The 22,540-nt window shown below is 46.1% G+C and overlaps 2 protein-coding genes and 1 pseudogene across 2 annotated transcripts in view; 1 reads left to right on the forward strand and 2 right to left on the reverse strand.

Annotated features, from left to right (window-relative positions):
- The window catches only part of LOC141126579 (uncharacterized), a 927,381-nt gene that overhangs the window by 568,104 nt on the left and 336,737 nt on the right, over positions 1 to 22,540 (reverse strand). The window lies entirely within an intron of this gene.
- Positions 1 to 22,540, forward strand: part of LOC141126578 (uncharacterized) — a 1,610,887-nt pseudogene that overhangs the window by 247,577 nt on the left and 1,340,770 nt on the right.
- Positions 14,548 to 15,525, reverse strand: LOC141126600 (olfactory receptor 52A1-like). Its single transcript, XM_073612522.1, has one exon. It carries the CDS (start codon positions 15,523 to 15,525, stop codon positions 14,548 to 14,550), a length of 978 nt encoding a protein of 325 aa, XP_073468623.1.

The following is a 22,540-nucleotide window of genomic DNA, read 5'->3' on the forward strand; positions in this document are numbered from 1 at the left end:
TTGGGGTGTTTGCGGCAAATTCGAAAGCTGCGGAACACCCTTTAAAAGTCTATGCAAGAAACCAAAATTGCTAATTTTAAAGGCTTATATGCATGCTATTGTCATAAAAAGTGTTTGGGGAGCTGGGTCCTGCCCCAGGGGACATGGATCAATGCAAAAAAAGTTTTAAAAACAGGCGTTTTTTCAGGAGCAGTGATTTTAATAATGCTTAAAGTAAAAAAAAAAAGTTAAATATTCCTTAAAATATCGTACCTGGGGGGTGTCACTGTCTATAGTATGCCTGTAAAGGGGCACATGTTTCCCGTGTTTAGAACAGTCTGACAGCAAAATGATATTTCAAAGGAAAAAAAGTCATTTAAAACTACTCGCGGCTATTAATGAATTGCCGGTCCGACAATATACATAAAAGTTCATTGATAAAAACAGCATGGGATTTCCCCACAGGGGAACCCCGAACCAAAATTAAAAAAAAAAAATGACGTGGGGGGTCCCCCTAAATTCCATACCAGGCCCTTCAGGTCTGGTATGGATATTAAGGGGAACCCCGGCCAAAATATTTTAAAAAATGGCGTGGGGTCCCCTCAAAATCTATACCAGACCCTTTAGGTCTGGTATGGATTATAAGGGGAACCCCGTGCCAAAATTTATTAAAAAATGGCGTGGAGTCCCCCCAAAAATCCATACCAGACCCTTATCCGAGCACGCAACCTGGCAGGCCTCAGGAAAAGAGGGGGGACAAGAGAGCGCCCCCCCCTCCAGAACCGTACCAGGCCACATGCCCTCAACATTGGGAGGGTGCTTTGGGGTAGCCCCCAAAACACCTTGTCCCTACGTTGAGGGGGACAAGGGCCTCATCCCCACAACCCTTGCCCGGTGGTTGTGGGGGTCTGCGGGCGGGGGGCTTATCGGAATCTGGAAGCCCCCTTTAATAAGGGGACCCCCAGATCCCGGCCCTCCCCCTGTGTGAAATGGTAAGGGGGTACAAAATTACCCCTACCATTTCACAAAAAAACTGTCAAAAATGTTAAAAATGACAAGAGACAGTTTTTGACAATTCCTTTATTTAAATGCTTCTTCTTTCTTCTTTTTTCAATCTTCTATCTTCCTTCGGTTTCTTCCTCCATCTTCTTCTTCTTCTTCTTCTTCTGGTTCTTCTGGTTCTTCTTTCGGTGTTCTCGTCCTGCATCTTCATCCACGGCGTCTTCTTCCCTTCTTCTCCACGGGCCGCTCCACATCCATGATGGCATGGAGGGAGGCTCCCGCTGTGTTTTTTTGCATTGATCCATGTCCCCTGGGGCAGGACCCGGGTCCCCAAACACTTTTTATGACAATAACTTGCATATAAGCCTTTAAAATTAGCACTTTTGATTATTCATGTTCGTGTCCCATAGACTTTAACGGTGTTCGCGTGTTCGAACAAATTTTTTGCCTGTTCGCAAGTTCTGGTGCGAACCGAACAGGAGGGTGTTCGGCTCATCCCTACTTGGTAGATATGTGGCTTCTATAATGTCTGTCAACAAAGCTGGATTTGCAAAAGCTAGATCTATCTGAGATGAAGTTTTATAGGAGGTGGAAGAATATGATCTTTTTGTTGGTCTATCTAAATTTGGGGATATAATAGAATTAAAATCTCCCGTAAAAGGTAACTTTCTGGACAGTGCTAATATTGCATTTAGTAATGGAAAAAAGAAAACCCGACGCTCCAGGTGAGATAAGGAAGCCTAATGATCCAGCAGGTGCTCACCTCGGCTCGCCTCCGCACACAATGAAATTAGAAGAAATGGCCGCATACCACTGTGGATCAAAATCCTCTTTATTTGGACATCCCAAAAATGACAGGCATCAGAATGCTGGGTGGACGCGTTTTGCACACTTCACATGCGCTTAGTTGTTACTATGGTAGTGACTAAGCACATGTGAAGTGTACGAAACGCGTCTACCCAGCATTCTGATGCCTGTCATTTTTGAGATGTCCATATAAAGAGGATTTTGATCTACAGTGGTGTGCGGCCATTTCTTCTCATTTCATTGCATTTAGTATATCAGAAGAAAAAGGAAGGGGAATATAAATTGCTGCTATAACATACTTTATCTATGATAACATATTTACCCTGTGAATCGGTATATATGTTCTCAATTACACCTGGAAAAGATTTGTTAATTAAAACTGACACCCCCCCTAGCATATGAGGAGTAAGTGGTGTGATAAGTTTTTTAGATCCAGGTTTATTTTAATGTCATTAATTTCCCTCCCATCAAATGTGTCTCCCGCAGTAATATCATATGTGGGCTATCATTTTTTTAAATACTGAAACATCAATGCCCATTTAAACTTAGAATTCAGCCCTCGAACATTCCATGATAAGTTAGGAAAAGGAATCATTCTTGCTTGACATCATGCCAAATCAATACATTTCAAAAACAACTCCAGGCTGAACCCCATAGAAACTCCAGGCTGAACCCCATAGAAGGCTGAACCCAATAGAAACTCCAGGCTGAACCCCATAGAAGGCTGAACCCCATAGAAAATCCAGGCTGAACCCCATAGAAGGCTGAACCCCATAGAAAATCCAGGCTGAACCCCATAGAAGGCTGAACCCCATAGAAACTCCAGAGTATATCAATAGGTCTACCAACCCACACCATTTCCCTTCCTTACATCCCCAAATGACAAAAAAAACTTACCCCCCCAACAAAACATTTACCCTGTCCTTTTTTCTCCCCTCCCTGAAAAACAAATATACCAAAACAGGGAAGTAGAAGGGACCTATACCCTAATAATTAACCAACTGACTATAGCTACTTCTATACCCAGTACTGTAAAAAAAGAAAGAAAGAGAAAATATCCGCGCCTTTCAATCAGCGTGTCTAAGAACGCTCACTTTCCAACGGAGACACTTTCTCCTCTCTCTCCCTTCACTCTTACAAAATTCTACAAAACAAACAATAAAGAAAAATCTCTCACCCCAACCTTAACCTGTGAGTCAGGCTCTCAAAAAAAGAAAAAAGAAAAAAAAAAAAAAAACAGGAGAAGAAACAAAAAATCATAAAGGCAAGGAAGTGGAGTCTAATCCTGGGACCTGATATTTATAAATTTCTTCTTCTTCAAAAAAAAGAAGGAATCTATAAATGAAACCTCCTACACCTATATACAGTAACATACTATATGTAGTGCATATTATATAGTGAAAAAAAAAACAAAAAACAATTGCCTTTCCTTTGTGCTTATTTCTGTACATAATTATTCCTTTATTTTCGTGTTTTAAAGAGTTAAATATTACTTAACATTACAAAGTGTCAATTTATAGTCTCTGACAAAAAAAAAAAAAACAACCCCCCCCCCCAAAAAAAAACAAAACACATCCAATAAAAATGTGTTTCCCCAATCTGCCATGGACCCTCCAACAAAGGTGTATAATGCTAAACAACATATACCATATAATGCATAACGAAAACAACAAAAAAACTTTCACTTATGACCCTATTCATGTATGTTCTTCTATTCCTGCTCCTTGAGTAAAAAAAAAATGTCCATATATTTTCTATCGAGTATCCAGCCCTTCTGATGCAGAATTTAGCATTTTCATATTGCAAATTTGTCTTCACCCGGGCTGTTGTTAAAATTAAGGATGAACCGAACACCCCCCCCCCCCCCGGTTCGTTTCGCACCAGAACATGCAAACAGGCAAAAAATTTGTACGAACACCGGTAAAGTCTATAGGACACGAACATGAAAATTCAAAAGTGCTCATTTTAAAGGTTAATATGCAAGTTATTGTAATAAAAAGTGTTTGGGGACCCGGGTCCTGCCCCAGGGGACATGGATCAATGCAAATTTTTTTTGAAAAAAACTAACGTTTTTTTGGGAGCAGTGATTTTAATAACGCTTAAAGCGAAACTATAACAATAAAATATTCCTTTAAATATCATGCCTGGGGGGTGTTTATAGTATGCCTGTAAAGTGGCTTCCCCATGGCGTCAGAGGGGGGTGGGGTCTTCCGTTTACGTCACCGGGTGGATCCGCCCTCAGCTTTATAACAGCTGTCACTAAGAAGAAGCGTCACTTGGCGGGAGCCTCCCATGGAGGTGGAACTTTTGCGGCTTTTTTTTTTTACCTTTTTCGGTCCGCCAGGCAGCGTGGATTTACATCACTGGATATTTTTTTTTTAATAAACGACTTGTCCCAAGCTGTCTCTTGTCTTTTTTACCATTTTTGACACTTTTTTTGTGAATTGGTAGGGGTACAATGTACCCCGTTACCAATTCACATAGGGGGGGCCGAATCTGGGGGTCACCTTGTTAAAGGGGGCTTCCAGATTCTGATAATTCCCCCCACAGACCCCCACAACCACCGGGCAAGGGTTGTGGGGATGATGCCCTTGTCCCCATCAACATTGGGACAAGGTGCTTTGGGGTCAGACCCCAAAGCACGGTCAATGATGTTCCACGGCTTTCGAATTTCCCGTGAACACCTCATAATGTTCGATGTTTGCCGAACGGCCAAACAACCAACGTTCAGCCCGAACTTACGCTTGGGCTGAACCATTCGCCCATCCCTAGTTAAAATATGGTCTCGGTCCCTATAGTTCAACAAGCAGAGAAGGAAGGAACGTTTATTAGCAGCTTTTCTGTAAGCTCCACTGGTTTAACCCCCTCTGCTCGTTCTGGAAAGCCGATGATACAGATGTTGTTTCTCCTCAATCTACTTTCTGTATCCATGGCTCTTTCCTGCAATGCACTGGTTTGTTTGTTGGTTTAACTGCTGATGAGGAGGGAGAGGAACACAGAATATCTGTTTGTGCTCTGGTCGAGCGTGACTTGCTTGGGGCCATCCAGGCCATCCAGTGGAAGCACTACATTTTGTCAGTCCGTCACCAGCCATTTCTGATGGCTGGTGATGGACTGCCCTGTGCTTTCCTGTCCACACTCCTGTGTTTCTGTCCTTATCTCCATCTCCTCTCTCAGCTTTCTGGAGCCCTCAGGCTGTTCCAGGGACTTGCAACTCCAATCTACGCATCCATTTGAAAGTGCACACTGTGGGAGAAGTTTGCTAGGACTCCCAGCTTCAACCGCTCGGCTCCTTCATCTCCTAATCACCACTTGGAGGGGGTCAGCTGGCTGGAACCCTCACGAGATCCTCAAACTGACTCACAGCATCCTCGCACTCTCACATCCTGTCACCTCTCCCACACAACATTAATTAAGCAGAGTCCTACTATCCCCAACATAAACTCCAGGAAATAGGTGGTGGCAAAAGACTGGCTCCTGCTTTTCCTTGTCCACATTTCTCCTCTAAGGCTGACCATACATGGAGCAAGTTTCTTTCCTGCAACAACAGGCAGTGTTGATGTGGGAATACCTCCTGCTGGGCCATTGTCTTCTCCCAGAAGGGGGGCGGTGGAGGGGGGGAGCCATCCCTGCTTGGAGAAGACAGTGATTAGCTGCTATTGCAGCCACTTGTGATAATCCTAAGCAAAACTGGCAGGCTAGTTGTACCCAAGTTGATCGATCGTTCAACTTGGAACATTTAGCCTGCCCATTAATGGTTCAAATCTCAGGCAGTTATGCTGAACCAGCCGAGATTCAAACTGTGTATGTCCGGCCTAAGTGAAAGTAAACTGATACTCAGATCCCCCTCTTGAGACTAACACATCAGCTTTGAATAATTTTTATTACCACTATGGAAGCCATAACCTGATATTCTAAGAATAAGTAGACTTGGATCTCTAAACCTATTATTTGCTTTCAAGCAGAAAGGATGGAGGCTTATATGGTGGAGTAAGCTGGTTTTTGGTGTATTCCATAGAGATTTGGCTTTTAGGAAGTATCAAAAGATGGATGATGCAGGGCTTCTCACTGACTTTGCCTATATAAGAGACAAATGTGTTTTCCAGGTCATCTCTTGGAATTCTTGTGGATTTCTGGAAGACAGCTAAATATCTAAAGTTCCTGAACAGACTTTAATAAGGGTTGTGCAGGAGAGGAAAGTATTTACATGTAGGACAGAATTATATTTTATTGGCAGAGTCACTCTAACAAATACATTGCTTAGGCATACAGTCCACCTAAAGATCAAGAGTAGTGTGAAGCGAATTGGCCTGGCATCAATTTGAAGGGTGATTTGTGCACCAAGCCTGAAACCCACAAAGCTTGAACATAGCTCCTGAATAGGGATGAGCTGAACACCCCCCGGTTCGGTTCGCACCAGAACCTGCGAACGGACCGAAAATTTGCACGAACGTTAGAATCCCATTGACGTCTATGGGACTCAAACGTTTGAAATCAAAAGTGCTCATTTTAAAGGCTAATTTGCATGTTATTGTCCTAAAAAAGGTTTGGGGACCCGAGTCCTGCCCCAGGGGACATGTATCAATGCAAAAAAAACTTTTAAAAACGGCCGTTTTTTCGGGAGCAGTGATTTTACTGATGCTTAAAGTAAAAAAAAAAAAGTGAAATATTCCTTTAAATATCATACCTGGGGGGTGTCTATAGTATGCCTGTAAAGTGGCGCGTGTTTCCCGTGCTTAGAACAGTCCCTGCACAAAAAGTCATTTAAAACTGCTTGCGGCTTTAATGCAATGTCGGGTCCTGGCAATATGGATGAAAATCAGTGAGACAAATGGCATGGGTACCCCCCAGTCCATTACCAGGCCCTTTGGGTCTTGTATGGATATTAAGGGGAACCCCGCACCCAAATTAAAATAAGGAAAGGGGTGGGGCCACCAGGCCCTATATACTCTGGACAGCAGTATACAGGCGGTGCAAATAAGACAGGGACTGTAGGTTTGTTGTTAAGTAGAATCTGTTTGTCATTTTGAATGGGTTCATTTTTAACGTGTTTAGCTCCAGCCAAAAAATTTTAAGCTTTTTGGAAAACATAGGGAAGGGTTATCACCCCTGTGACATTTGTTTTGCTGTCTGTCCTCCTCTTCAGAAGATTTCACCTCATTTTTTGTCCCAATGACAAATGTTTTTTGAAAATTTGTTTTTTTTTGTGGAACAAGGATTGGAAAGCATCAGTGGAAAAGAGAAATGTTTTTCCCATATTAACTCTTACAGGAGAGAATTTCCCTTCCTAGGGGTAGATTTCATCTCACTTCCTGTTGTCTCCTTCCGTTTGCAAGTAGATGTTTGAAAGTAGGGGCCTGCCCTATATACTCAGCAGAAATTTGGGCCTTAGGTGTTGTTGTGGCCACAACACTGTAAGCCCTCACAGGGCCCTGCTGTAAAATATTAGATCAAGAATTGTAATTACATGCCCCCGTTGAACAAGGGCAGAAAAATTGGGCCTTTGGTGGTGGTGGTGGTGCTGGTGCCACAACACTGTAAGTCCTCACTCGCTCTTGGTGGGCGCAGAAATGGGCCCTGCTGTGAAATATTAGATCAAGAATTGTAATTACATGCCCCTGTTGAACAGGGGCTGAAAAATTAGGTCTTAGGCACTGGTGCTGGTGCCACAACACTGCAACCCCTCACAGATACTATAGTTGGAACGCAGAAACGAGCCCTGCTGCAAATTATTGCATCAACAATTGTGATTACACGCCCCTGTTAAACAGGGGCTGAAAAATTGGGCCTTAGGCACTGGTGGTGGCGCCCAGAACCAAAAATGTTCTTACAAGCTATCAGCGTGATCATTGAGGAGGAAGAGGATAATTACTCAGGATAGTCACTCAGCATCAGCATAGGCAGTCTTTGAAGGGATCTGAGATTTCAAAAAAAAAATATTCGGTTACATCAGCATCAGGTGCTTGGTAGCTGGTGGTGATCCAAGATTGATTAATTTTTATGAAGGTCAGTCGATCGACCGAGTCGGTGGACAGACGCACCCTGTGATCGGTTACAAAGCCTCCAGCAGCACTGAATGTGCGTTCAGAAAGAACGCTGGATGCACGACAGGCCAGTAGCTCAATTGCATACTGTGTAAGCTCTGGCCAGTGATCCATCCTCAAGACCCAGTAACCCAGAGGATTTTCGGTGGAAAACGCATTGCACAGACCTTTCTTCAAGGCCTCCCAAAGATGTTTCATCCTCTGCTCCCTCTGCGATGGCAAGATAAGGTCCGCAACCTTACCCTTGTAACGTGGATCAAGGAGGGTTGCCAGCCAGTATTGGTCCTTCTCCTTAATACCACGAATACGAGGATCCTTACGCAGGCTTTGCAGGATCAGGGAGGCCATGCAGCATAGGTTTGCTGAGGCATTCGGTCCGCAGTCCTCTGGGTCACTAAGGACGACATGGTCCGCAGCCACCTCCTCCCAGCCACGTACAAGTCCATGTGTTTCTTGGGACTGATCCCTTAAAGACTGCTGCTGATGCTGAGTGCCAGGCTCCACCTCCATACTGACACAATCTTCCTCCTCCTCCTCCTCTTCCTGTGTGATCGGCGGGCATGCAGGAACACTGTCTGGATAAAGAGGGCCTTGAGAGCTAAGGAAGTCCTCCTCTTCCTGCCTCTGTTCTGACTCAAGTGACCTGTCCATTATTCCATGCAGCGTGTGCTCCAACAGGTGGACAAGGGGGACAGTGTCACTGATGCATGCACTGTCACCGCTCACCATCCTCGTGGCCTCCTCAAATGGTGACAGGACAGTGCATGCATCCCTGATAAATGGCCCACTGTCATGGGGAAAAAAAAACAATCTCCCCTGACCCTGTCCTGGTGCCATAGTCGCACAGGTACTCATTGATGGCCCTCTGCTGTGTGTGCAGCCGCTGCAGTATGGCCAACGTTGAGTTCCACCTGGTGGGCATGTCACAGATTAGGCGGTTCTTGGGCAGGTTAAACTCCTTTTGCAGGTCCACCAGCCGAGCACTGGCATTATATGACCGGCGGAAATGCACACAGACTTTCCTGGCCTGCCTCAGGACATAATGTAAGCCCGGGCACCTGCCCAAGAACCGCTGCACCACCAAGTTAAGGACGTGAGCCAAACAGGGCACATGGGTCATTTGTCCCTGTCGGAGGGAAGAGAGGAGGTTGGTGCCATTGTCGCAAACCACCATTCCTTCCTTAAGTTGGCATGGCGTCAACCACCTCTGAACCTGCCCCTGCAGAGCTGACAGAACCTCTGCCCCAGTGTGGCTCCTGTCCCCCAAGCACACCAGCTCAAGCACCGCATGGCATCTTTTGGCCTGCATACTTGCGTAGCCCCTTGAACGCCTACAGAGCACCGCTGGTTCCGAGGACAAAGCACAGGAAGAGGCCATGGAGGAAGAAGAAGAGGAGGGGGTGGAGAAGAGAGGTGTGCCACAATCATTAGTAGTTTCATTTTGGAGGCGTGGTGGCGGAACAACCTCCAACACTACTGCACCTTGTCCTGCATCCTTCCCAGCTGCCAGCAGAGTCACCCAATGCGCCGTGAAACTTAGGTAATGTCCCTGTCCATGCCTGCTGGACCATGAGTCAGCGGTAATATGCACCTTACCACTGACCGCCCTGTCCAGCGAGGCATGGACATTGCCTTCCACATGCCGGTAGAGAGCCGGAATTGCCTTCCGTGAGAAAAAGTGGCGTTTGGGTACCTGCCACTGAGGAACCGCACATTCCACAAACTCACGGAAGAGGGCAGAGTCTACCAACTGAAAAGGCAGCAGTTGAAGTGCTAGCAATTTTGCCAAGCTAGCATTCAACCGCTGGGCATGTGGATGGCTGGGAGAAAACTTCTTTCAGCAGTGCAGCAGCTGGGGCAGGGAAATTTGCCTGGTACAATCTGACGTCGGTGTACCGAAAGCAGATTGCCCACAAGTACTTGGCTGTGACACACCTAATTCTACACCTTCATTCCTCTCAGTGCAGGTCTCAGAGAGGACTGAAGTTATAGTGGGGTTGGAGATCTCAGCTGATGAGGAGCAAGGAGAGGTCCTCTTTGTTCTTTGGTGTGGGTCTTTTAGATACGCTTGCCAACGAACTGCATTGCAGGTCAACATATGTCTGGTCAAGCATGTGGTACCCAAGCGGGAGATGTTTTGGCCACGCGAGATACGCTTGAGACATATGTTGCAAATAGCAGCGATGCAATCTGATGCACTCGTCTCAAAAAAGGCCCACACCAAAGAACTTTTTGAATAACGTGCAGAGACTGCAGCGCCCTGCACATGTGGAGCTTTGGGGTGTGATGCAGTCAATGTGCTGCCCTTAGGCTGGCCCCTGGAGGGCATCCTGCCTCGTTGGTGATGTGCCGCCTCCTCCTCCTCCTCCTCCTACTCTCTCCTATCAGGCACCCACGTTGAGTCAGTGACCTCATCATCCCCTCCCTCCTCATCACTGGAGCAAACCTGGCAGTATGCTGCAGCAGGGGGAGCATGACTGCCAGATTGCTGTCCTTCTTGGGCACCCCCTCTGTCCGTGCTCACGTTACTGCCTTCATCGAGCTCAGTATCATCATCAGAGCCTTCCAAACGCTGGGCATCCTCCTGGAGCATGTACCCAACACTGTGGTCAAACAGTTCGAGGGACTCCTCAGAGGACATGGTGGGGCTAGGGAAGGAGTCACTGATGACATTGAGCTGAGGGAAGAGGCCGCTGCTTTGCCAGACAAAGTACCCTGAGCATGGGTGAGAGAGGATGAGGAGGATGAGGATGGCTTGGTCATCCACTCGACCAAGTCTTTCTCATGTTGCGGCTCAACACGGCCAGCTGTCGTAAAAAAGGCCAAGCGTGTCCCACGGCCACGTGCTGATGAGGATGCACCGTCTCCACGACCAGCACTAGACACAGAGCCTGCTTGCCCTCTTTTATTGGCTTGTGACTGTCTGCCTCTCCTTGTTGGCCTTCCAGACATACTAATGGCCTGTAGCTGCACTAAGCTGGGATATATATATATATATATATATATATATATATATATATATATATATATATGTACTAATACTGCAGCTAGCAAAATCAACTGCCTGCCTGTAGTATGAGAACACCACCAACCTTCTACAGGTAGCTTTAGCTGAACACTGTGCAGAGCTCACAAAAAAATAACTTGTAGCTTTAGCTGAACACTGTGAGCAGGATGCACCGCACTAACTTGTAGCTTTAGATGAACACTGTGCAGAGGTCTCACTACACTAATTTGTAGTTTTAGCTGAACACTGTGAGCAGGACGCACTGCACTAACTGTAAATAGTCTAGCTGCCTGACTGTGGTACTAATAGGATCAAAAGAACACCAGCTATTTTCTTCAGGTAGCTGTAAATACTGTAACAAGACAAGCCTGCCTGTCAGTAGGAAGATAACAGGAACGGATCTAGCTAAACTGAGATGCATATATATATATATATATATACACAATACACTGTAAGTGCAGCTAACTCACTGACTGTCCTGCCTAATCTAGCTAACTCAAATGAAATGACACTGTCTGTCTCTCTCTCTCTCTCTATCTCTGAACGCCGGAACACACACTACACAGGGCTGCCGTGCAGGCGGCCTTATATAGTGTGGGGCATGTTCTAAACCCCCTGAGCCTTAATTGGCCAAAGCCACCCTGGCTTTGGCCAATTACAGCTCTCTCTACCGAGGACGCTGTGATTGGCCAAACATGCGGGTCATAGTGCATGCTTGGCCAATCATCAGCCAGCAATGCACCGCGATGCCGCAGTGAATTATGGGCTGTGATGTGCCACCCGAATTTGGCGCGAACGGCCCACAACGTTCGGAATTCAGCGAACGACCGAACAGCCGATGTTCGAGTCGAACATGGGTTCGACTCGAACACGAAGCTCATCCCTACTCCTGAATCCAACTGAAGTCTATGGGAGCCGATTCTTTTTTTTTTTTTTTCTGGCCTTTTTTCAGGGCCATATTGCAAGTGGCTGAGTCACATGGCATCATTGGTTACTTGGGTGCAGCCGGCCACCTGCATCCCAGCAACCATTGACAATGTGCATCTGCCTTCATCCTAGCAACCAATGATGCCATGCAGCCTGAGCGTCAGCATCCTTGAAACCAACAGGTGGGGAGTTCTCATTTAATGGCAGTAGTAGTTCTGCCACTAAATGAATGACTTCTGTTTGCAGCAGCCGGAGGTTCGGCAGGCGGGCAAACTGGCCAAATCTGGCCACTTATTGTGTCTGTTTGGAGAACTGCAGGATGTTTGGGTTCTAGTCAATTTCATGGTTGACTTGAACCTGATGCCCCAACCAAGAGATCCTCCAGGTCTTAGAGAAGACTTACATGTGGTGTATTTCATGTGTGGTGATGGTATAAATATCCTGACCTCAACTCTGATGCTTGTGGTGTGCGTGATGGGAATCAGAGGCATGAAGCCCACATGTACTACCAGCACCCAACAGGCTTTGCCAGATATTCTCTTATAACTCTATGGACAGTTTCTGTACAAGGGCCCTACAGTGTAAAAAAATGTATGTACTGTGTATATATATATATATATATATATATATATATATATATATATTGTAGATAAAACTAGTGGTAGATAATCTATGCAACTACAAGGCTGTGGGGTTATAGGAGTCATTGTAAAAAAACAATTGGTCATTTTTTCACTCATATACTCTTGGACCTTGCTTTGTCTCCTCTGTGAATATACTTTTATATATAGGTGACCACAGTGCTCTTTGGTGTTTACCAAGCCATAGTTGAGATCCTATTACTGGGATCTGGCAGATCCATACTGTCATCTTCAGTATAATGCAGTTTATATTTACAATAATTGCTTTGATCACTACTACGTATATGATGAGGGAGTTGGACACCTTATTATAGTGGTGTCAAGGATGCTGCCCATTTCCCTGCCTGTGCCTACAGTGGGCAAAAGGAGACCTTTAGCATGGCACACGGAATGTGCCAGGTAGCTAAATACTGATAGTGGTGGGCAAGATCCAGACACAGTGAAGTATCTACCGACCTACCTACCTACCAAATGTTGTGGAATCTCATATTAGCCAATGTATTTCATATTGTATATATTGATTTGCATATATTTTATTGATAATAATAATTATTATTATTATTTATATTATTATATAGTAGTGGTTTTATCAATATTATTATTCAATAAGTAAAGCAACAATTATTAATCTTTAATAATGTATACTGTGTTTTCCATAGATTTAGAAAGTCTTCATTTATAAGTGTTGAACTTTAAATGACCTCTGCTTTATGACAAGTACTTGTACACAGGTGTTCTCAAAAATGTATTAAGATAGTCTACTGGGTGAAAGTTCATTAGAATAGATTCAAGTTATGTAGAATTGTCTCAGACAGATAAGAAAACAGGTGGTTAAAATAATTAGGTGGAATACAGGAAAGTTATGTACAGAACATTAATTAAGTTTGACAGGGTCAAACAAAGGTCTGCTTGTGCCCTCATTAAAACTGTTAAAATACATACATATAGTGAGACATATAACACATCTGGTGGGGTTACTGAAAGTTCATTTTCCCAAATGTCATAAATCTGTCATCCTTGAAGCTAGTTAAATCTTATCAAGATAAAGAGAGTTTGATAACACAGCTGGGTGCCAGACTGTCTCTATACAGGTGTTTTTAATTGGACAAAAACAGTTATAAATCAATTTAATGAACATATAGGAATTTTGGGAATAATTAAGTTTATCTGGTTGTAGAACAGGTGTCAGATTTATGGTTGGTTACTTTGATGTAGACCTTAGCGACCAATCATATGTGAGACAGATAGTTGAGATAAGACTTGTAAAAGAGTATATAAATGCAAGCTCTGCAATTGTTAGACGGACAAGTCAGATAGGAGCTCATAAGGCTGAACTCTATGTATGCTGCCCTATTGCACGGGTCATAGAGGTCAGAACCAATGGGCAAGTATCTGTCCATAACTTGTCTCCTCGTACGAGTCAGAGAAGACTTCTTAACTTGTTCCAGAATGTGGTCTCAGGTGAATTTCCCTCAAGAACTTGGTCGAGCTGGAACCCAGAACTCTGTGAGGGGACCAGATGACCGGCAGATCGGCTGGTCCCTATCAGGTGAGAGGTTCCCAAGAATTGGCAGTAAAGACCCATTCTGGTTCAAGGTGAGAACAATTCACAATTGTTTAAATTTGGTTAGAGGATAAGAATATTTATATCTAATATGCTTGCATTGTAAGAAACTGTATAAATTAGACCTGTATATTGTAATATTTTGAACATAAACCTGTATGTTATCAGCTGTTAATAAACCTGCATTGCTGAAGTTCTGCCTGGTTCGATACTTTACTATTCTACTTCACTACCACCTGTCTGTCATAAATGTTTTGCCTGCCCACCACCTATCATTTTTAATAGGAAGGCTGCAGGCAATGATTCAACTGTGGTGGGCATACAGGATCATCACCTTCGTCATACATAACCTAGGAAAGATTGTAATCATCTGTTGTATAAAATGTGAAGGACAGGTGGTTGGATGGATAGGAAACATAGTAGTGGTGGGCACAACAAGGGAATTGAGGCTGAATAAGGTGAAGCTGAGCACTGAATTTGAATAAGTAAATGTTTGTATTTTAAATTTTCCAGTTACCATTTATTGGGTGAACTGGGAACCAGCAGGACAAACATACATCAGTTCTACAGATTCAGTCACTTTACATGAGGGCTTTGACATTTATGCAAAGCTTTCCAAACTTGCTCCCGAATCAGTTTTGTCTTCACTCCATAAATAATTGGATTTAGCATGGGTGGGACTAGAAGGTACGTATCTGCTAGAATTATATGAACATAAGGTGGAATCCTTTTACCACCATACCGGTGGGACAGGAAAGTGAAGAAGGCCAGACCATGAAAACTTAGAAAGACACACATATGAGGTATGCAGGTGTTAAAGGTCTTCAGTCGGGCGTCTTTGGATGAAAGGCTGAAGACGGCATGGAAGATGGCACAGTAGGATACCAGGATGAACAGCAGATCTACTCCCAAGACTGCAAATGCCACAGCCAACCCCAAAGCGCTGTTTATTCTGATGTCGGCAGCAGCAAGTTTCACAATCGCCATGTGCTCACAGTATGAATGGGGCACAATGTTGGTTCTAAATGCTGGAAATCTCTGTATCAAAATTATGCAGGGAGAAAACAAAGTGACCGCTCTGAGCAGTAATAAGATGACCAGTTTAATGATGATGGTATTGGTCATTATGGACCCATACCTGAGCGGCTTACAGATGGCGATATAACGGTCAAAGGACATACCAAGCAAAAGTCCTGACTCCAAGCTGGTGAAAGAATGGAGGAAGAACATCTGGAGGAGACATGACTCAAAACTAATGTGTCTCTTCTGGAACCAGAAGACAGACAGCATTTGTGGGGCAATGCTTGTGGACAGAAGAGCATCATTGGAGGCTAATATAGAAAGAAAAATGAACATAGGCTTCTGGAGGCCAGAAGAAGCTGAGATGACAGTCAGAAGCATCATGTTTCCAAGCAATGCCAGGACATAACATGAGCAAACAACGGCACCTACCCAGTTATAAGCTCCTTCTAGTCCGGGAATCCCAACCAGGATGAATGAGGTGGGATAGAATGTGCCATTGACTTTGATGTTCTGGATTCCTCTGCTAATCATCTTCTACACCAAAGGCCACAGATCTCTATGGAGGATTAGTATACTGGATTAGTATACTGGAGGGTTTTGTCACCTAATAGGATGGAAGCTCTAGAATTACAAATGGAATATGTGTAGAACTGGAAAAATATGAACCTGTTCTTCCCTTCTCTGAGCTCCTCTGCTGCAGGAACCACAAAAAATGTCCAGAATGTCCACATATGGGGGAACACATGACACGCCCCTCTCCCTCACAATAGACCTCCCAACATTCTGAAATGACAAAAGGGGACATCATTCATTATATAGGCAAAGGAAGAACCCCGGCCACACCCCCAGATACAGGGTTTGTGATTATTATTCAATATGCAAAAAAATGATTATGCCCACATGTGCTTTTCTAGCCATTACGGTTCCACTCTACTGGCTGTAGAAAATTACAAATCCAATACTATAGAGGTTGGATGGAAGGTTTAGTAAAGTGTAACATTTTTGAATTTGAAATAGCAGATTTTATCAGACCAAAAGGGAACAACTAAGCATCAAAGAGGGACAACTGAGGAGAAAGAGGAACAACTGAGGAGAAAGAGTTACAACTGAGGAGAAAGAGGGACAACTGAGGAGAAAAGAAGGACAACTGATCAGAAAGAGATACAACTGAGGAGAAAGAGGGACAACTGAAGACAAAAGAGGGACAACTAAGGAGAATGAGGGACAGAGGGATTAGATTCCAAAAGGAGGGACAGTTGGATCCACCACCAACTTGAGTTCAAGTCAAGTGGCAGCCAGGCTGGGGACTAAAATAAATGTGATCTCAGTGATTGTGGCCGTGGTATGAATGTGGAGGGTGGGGATAAGGCGGACCTCCTGGTGACATGACAGGAAATCAGACTAAATCTCTCCAAAGTGAGATGAAATCTTCTCCTAAACAGGTGCCCCATTGGAAAGTTTCCCCTTGTTTCCAGTTCTGGAGAAAAATCTATAAAATAGGAAGTCCCCTCGCTTTCTATACCAGACACAATGGACATTGGAAGGATAACGGTGGAGGGATAAGGGTGGAGGGACATCAATGGAGGGATAACAGTGTAGAGATCATGGTGAAGAAATAACGATAAAGAGATAATAGTGGAGGGATAACAGTGGAGGTATAACAATAGAAGGATAATGGTGGAGTGTTAACAGTGGAGGGACAACAATGGAGGGATAACAGTGGTGGGATAACAGAGGAGGGATAACGGTGGAGATCTAACAGTGAAGGAAAAACAATGGAGGGCTAACTGGAAGGATAAGAGTGGAAGGATAACGTTGGAGGGATAACAGTGGGGGGGAAACAATGGTGGAGGGATAACAGTGGAGGGATAATGGTTGAGGGATAACAATGGAGGGATAACAGTGGAGAAATAACGGTGGCGAGATAATAGTTGAGGGATAACAGTGGAGGGACAATGGTGGAGGGATAATGGTGGAGGGATAATGGTGGAGAGATAACAGTGGAGGGACAATGGTGGAGGGACAATGGCAGAGGGATGATGGTGGAGGGATAATAGTGGAGAGATAATGGTGGAGAAATAATAGTGGAGGGATAACGGTGGAGGGGTAATGGTGGAGGGATACAGGGGCTGTGTGATGTCTAAGTGAAAGGAAGAAAAGTAAAGAGAAGGGAAATTGTAGGAATTGTGATTTCTGATTTTTTTTATTTATTATTATGTGATAAAATATTATAGTTTATGTAAATATTTGCACATTTTGTTTGATTCCTATGCTCGCTCTTCCTGAATCTTTTGCTATGGATATATTTCTATGTATTAAATTTGTGCATTTCTGAAGGAGGAGCTCATGTTTGTGAGGGGAGGAAACCCCCACCACTTGACCAATCACAGAAGGAACATCATTTGGTTAGAACACCCACACTGCAGATGGCAGAGACATTCGAATCATTCAACATTCAACTGTGTTCCTTCTTATATGGTTACCTCTACACTGAGCCTGTAGAAGGAGGCTGGTAGGCCCAACGCCCAACCATCCTCCTTCTTCTATGGACACCTTTACTCTGGTCCTGCAAAGGGAGGCTGGGAAGACCAAACCCAACCATCCTCATAGAGGCGTAACTAGAACCTTCAGGGCCCTGGTGCAAGAAACCATGAATGGGCCACCCGGACCCCATCCCAGGAGGCCATTGCCAATGATCCTGGGGCCCTTTCCACTTTTCCGGGGCCCTTCACTCCCATCGCAGGGCCATTTATCATGGTACCGCAGCAGAATCCTTTCACGTGTTCTTCAGCGGGAGCCCTTTCCAAAAATATTTTCAGGGATACCTTTTTTTCTATGTGTTCAGCCAGCCATTGTAGGCAGAGAATGTATCTTAGTTAGGGGTGGAGCATTTAAAATGGGAATGGTTCTACAAGAACCACCTAATCCCATACCTCTTTACACATCTCTACACCCCCGGAATGCCTTCGTCTACCTCAGCACTCCTCTATACTCCCAGCACACTTCTGTACCCCTTTGTACATCGCTGCACCTCCTGCACACACCTCTGCATCTTCCAGCATCCTCCATACCCCCCAGCATATCTCTGCACCCCCCCCCCCCACACCTCTGCACCTTCCAGCATCCTCCATACCCCCCAGAACATCTCTGCATCCCCAGCACATCTCTGCACCCCCCCACACACCTCTGCACCTTCCAGCATCCTCCATACCCCCCAGAACATCTCTGCATCCCCAGCACATCTCTGCACCTTCCAGCATCCTCCATATCCCCCCAGCACATCTCTGCACCCCCCCCCCACCTCTGCACCTTCCAGCATCCTCCATACACCCCAGCACATCTCTGCACCCCCACACACCTCTGCACCTTCCAGCATCCTCCATACCCCCAGCACATCTCTGCACCCCCCACACACCCCTGCACCTTCCAGCATCCTCCATACCCTCCAGCACATCTCTGCACCCCCCACACACCTCTGCACCTTCCAGCATCCTCCATACCCCCAGCACATCTCTGCACCCCCCACACACCCCTGCACCTTCCAGCATCCTCCATACCCTCCAGCACATCTCTGCACCCCCCACACACCTCTGCACCTTCCAGCATCCTCCATACCCCCCAGCACATCTCTGCACCCCCCACACACCTCTGCACCTTCCAGCATCCTCCATACCCCCAGCACATCTCTGCACCCCCCACACACCCCTGCACCTTCCAGCATCCTCCATACCCTCCAGCACATCTCTGCACCCCCCACACACCTCTGCACCTTCCAGCATCCTCCATACCCCCCACACACCTCTGCACCTTCCAGCATCCTCCATACCCCCCAGCACATTTCTGCACCCCCCACACACCTCTGCACCTTCCAGCATCCTCCATATCCCCCCAGCACATCTCTGCACCCCCCACACACCTCTGCACCTTCCAGCATCCTCCATACCCCCCAGAACATCTCTGCATCCCCAGCACATCTCTGCACCCCCCACACACCTCTGCACCTTCCAGCATCCTCCATACCCCCCCAGCACATCTCTGCACCCCCCACACACCTCTGCACCTTCCAGCATCCTCCATACCCCCCAGCACATTTCTGCACCCCCCACACACCTCTGCACCTTCCAGCATCCTCCATACCCCCCCAGCACATCTCTGCACCCCCCACACACCTCTGCACCTTCCAGCATCCTTCATACCTCCCCAGCACATCTCTGCACCTCTAGAATGCTCTTTATCCCCCAGTATGCCTCCATACGCCCATCAAGCCTTTGTAACCCCCAGCAAACCTCTGCACCCCCCTCCACACACAAACACAGACACCTCTGCACCTCCCAATATCCTCCATACCCCCCCAGCACACCACTGTACACAACAGCAAGTGATCTTTGAACCCCTCACACTCCTGCTCTGTACCTACTTGATGTGCATCTACACCCCCCCTCAGCACATCTCTGTTCAAACACTTTCCCAACATACACTATTTCCAATAGAGACAGGTCACCCCATAGCCACTCACCTCCACATTGATCTCTATGGTGCCCACAGCATCTCCTCCTGCACCTCCGATTGTCAGTTCTCTATGCAGTGGAAGGGGGAGGGGGAGATCAGCAGCTCTGTGGTACCCGTGGCATCTCCCTCCCGTTAGCAGGGAAGTGTTATCATAATGGGGGATTTTAATTATCCAGACATAAACTGGGTGGAGGGAACCGCGCATTCCTCTAAAGCTCGCCAGTTCCTAAATGTCTTGCAGGACAATTTCATGGGTCAGATGGTAGACGCACCAACTAGAAACAAAGCGTTACTAGATCTACTGATTACCAACAATAAAGACCTGATCACGGATGTGGAAATACAGGGCAATTTAGGTAACAGCGATCACCGGTCAATTCGTATCAGTATAAATCACACAAATAGGAAACATAAAGGGAACACAAAGACACTGAATTTCAAAAGAGCCAACTTCCCTAAACTACGAACCTTGCTAGAAGTTATAAATTGGGATAAAATCTTAGAAAACAAAGAACACGGAGGAGAGATGGGTTTGCTTTAAGAGCATATTAAATAAGGGCATTAGCCAAAGCATCCCATTGGGTAATAAATTTAAAAGAGCAAACAAAAGTCCTGGATGGCTTAACCAATGTAAAAATGCATATAAAAACAAAGAAGGCCTTCAAAAAATACAAGGCTGAGGGATCATAACTAGATATGTAAGGGTGCAATAAGAACAGCTAAGATAGAACATGAAAGACGTGGGATAGGCCTTCCTGATTAGGGATGAGCCGAACACCTCCCTGTTCGGTTCGCACCAGAACATTCGAACAGAAAAAAAGTTTGTTCGAACATGCGAACACCGTTAAAGTCTATGGGACACGAACATGAATAATCAAAAGTGCTAATTTTAAAGGCTTATATGCAAGTTATTGTCATAAAAAGTGTTTGGGGACCCGGGTCCTGCCCCAGGGGACATGGATCAATGCAAAAAAAAGTTTTAAAAACGGCCGTTTTTTCAGGAGCAGTGATTTTAATAATGCTTAAAGTCAAACAATAAAAGTGTAATATCCCTTTAAATTTCGTAGCTGGGGGGTGTCTATAGTATGCCTGTAAAGGGGCGCATGTTTCCTGTGTTTAGAACAGTCTGACAGCAAAATGACATTTAGAAGGAAAAAACCCATTTAAATCTACCCGCGGCTATTGCATTGCCGACAATACACATAGAAGTTCATTGATAAAAACGGCATGGGAATTCCCCACAGGGGAACCCCGAACCAAAATAAAAAAAAAAAAAATGACGTGGGAGTCCCCCTAAATTCCATACCAGGCCCTTCAGGTCTGGTATGGATATTAAGGGGAACCCCGGCCAAAATTTTTAAAAAAATGACGTGGGGTTCCCCCTTAATTCCATACCAGGCCCTTCAGGTCTGGTATGGGTTTTAAGGGGAACCCCGTGCCAAAAAAAAAAAAAAAAACGGCGTGGGGTCCCCCCAAAAATCCATACCAGACCCTTATCTGAGCACGCAACCTGGCAGGCCACAGGAAAAGAGGGGGGGACGAGAGTGCGCCCCCCCCCTCCTGAACCGTACCAGGCCATTTGCCCTCAACATTGGGAGGGTGCTTTGGGGTAGCCCCCCAAAACACCTTGTCCCCCCATGTTGATGAGGACAAGGGCCTCATCCCCACAACCCTGGCCGGTGGTTGTGGGGGTCTGCGGGCAGGGGGCTTATCGGAATCTGGAAGCCCCTTTTAACAAGGGGACCCCCAGATCCCACCCCCCCTGTGTGAAATGGTAAGGGGGTACTTACCCCTACCATTTCACTAAAAAACTGTCAAAAATGTTAAAAATGACAAGAGACAGTTTTTGACAATTCCTTTATTTAAATGCTTCTTCTTTCTTCTATCTTCCTTCATCTTCTTCTTCTGGTTCTTCTGGCTCTTCTGGTTCTTCCTCCGGCATTCTTGTCCAGCATCTCCTCCGCTGCGTCTTCTATCTTCTTCTCCTCGGGCCGCTCCGCACCCATGGCATGGGGGGAGGCTCCCGCTCTTCTCTTCATCTTCTTCTTCATCCTCTTCTCTTCTTCTCTTCTTCTCTTCTTCATTTTCTTCTCCAGGCCGCTCCGCATCCATGCTGGCATGGAGGGAGGCTCCCGCTGTGTGATGGCGTCTCCTCGTCTGACGGTTCTTAAATAACGGGGGGCGGGGCCACCCGGTGACCCCGCCCCCCTCTGACGCACGGTGACTTGACGGGACTTCCCTGTGATGTCACGGGGAATGCCACAGGGAAGTCCCGTCATGTCCCGTGCGTCAGAGGGGGGCGGGGTCACCGGGTGGCCCCGCCCCCCGTTATTTAAGAACCGCCAGACGAGGAGACGCCGTCACACAGCGGGAGCCTCCCTCCATACCAGCATGGGTGCGGAGCGGCCCGGAGAAGAAAATGAAGAAGAAAAGAAGAGAAGAAGAGAAGAAGGAAGAAGAGAAGAAGAGAAGAGCGGGAGTCTCCCCCCATGCCATGGGTGCGGAGCGGCCCGAGGAGAAGAAGATAGAAGATGCCGCGGAGGAGATGCTGGACAAGAATGCCGGAGGAAGAACCAGTAGAGCCAGAAGAACCAGAAGAAGAAGATGAAGGAAGATAGAAGAAAGAAGAAGAATTTAAATAAAGGAATTGTCAAAAACTGTCTCTTGTCATTTTTAACATTTTTGACAGTTTTTTAGTGAAATGGTAGGGGTAAGTACCCCCTTACCATTTCACACAGGGGGGGCCGGGATCTGGGGGTCCCCTTGTTAAAGGAGGCTTCCAGATTCCGATAAGCCCCCCGCCCGCAGACCCCCACAACCACCGGCCAGGGTTGTGGGGATGAGGCCCTTGTCCTCATCAACATGGGGACAAGGTGTTTTGGGGGGCTACCCCAAAGCACCCTCCCAATGTTGAGGGCATGTGGCCTGGTACGGTTCAGGAGGGGGCCGCACTCTCGTCCCCCCCTCTTTTCCTGCGGCCTGCCAGGTTGCGTGCTCGGATAAGGGTCTGGTATAGATTTTTGGGGGGACCCCACGC

The sequence above is a fragment of the Aquarana catesbeiana genome, linkage group LG02 (assembly GCF_042186555.1).
Source record: "Aquarana catesbeiana isolate 2022-GZ linkage group LG02, ASM4218655v1, whole genome shotgun sequence".
In the NCBI taxonomy this organism is placed as follows: domain Eukaryota; kingdom Metazoa; phylum Chordata; class Amphibia; order Anura; family Ranidae; genus Aquarana; species Aquarana catesbeiana.

What these genes read in the sequence shown, in the direction of transcription:
- LOC141126600 (XM_073612522.1), bottom strand. Translation starts at nt 15,525, where the DNA reads ATGATTAGCAGAGGAATCCAGAACATCAAAGTCAATGGCACATTCTAT.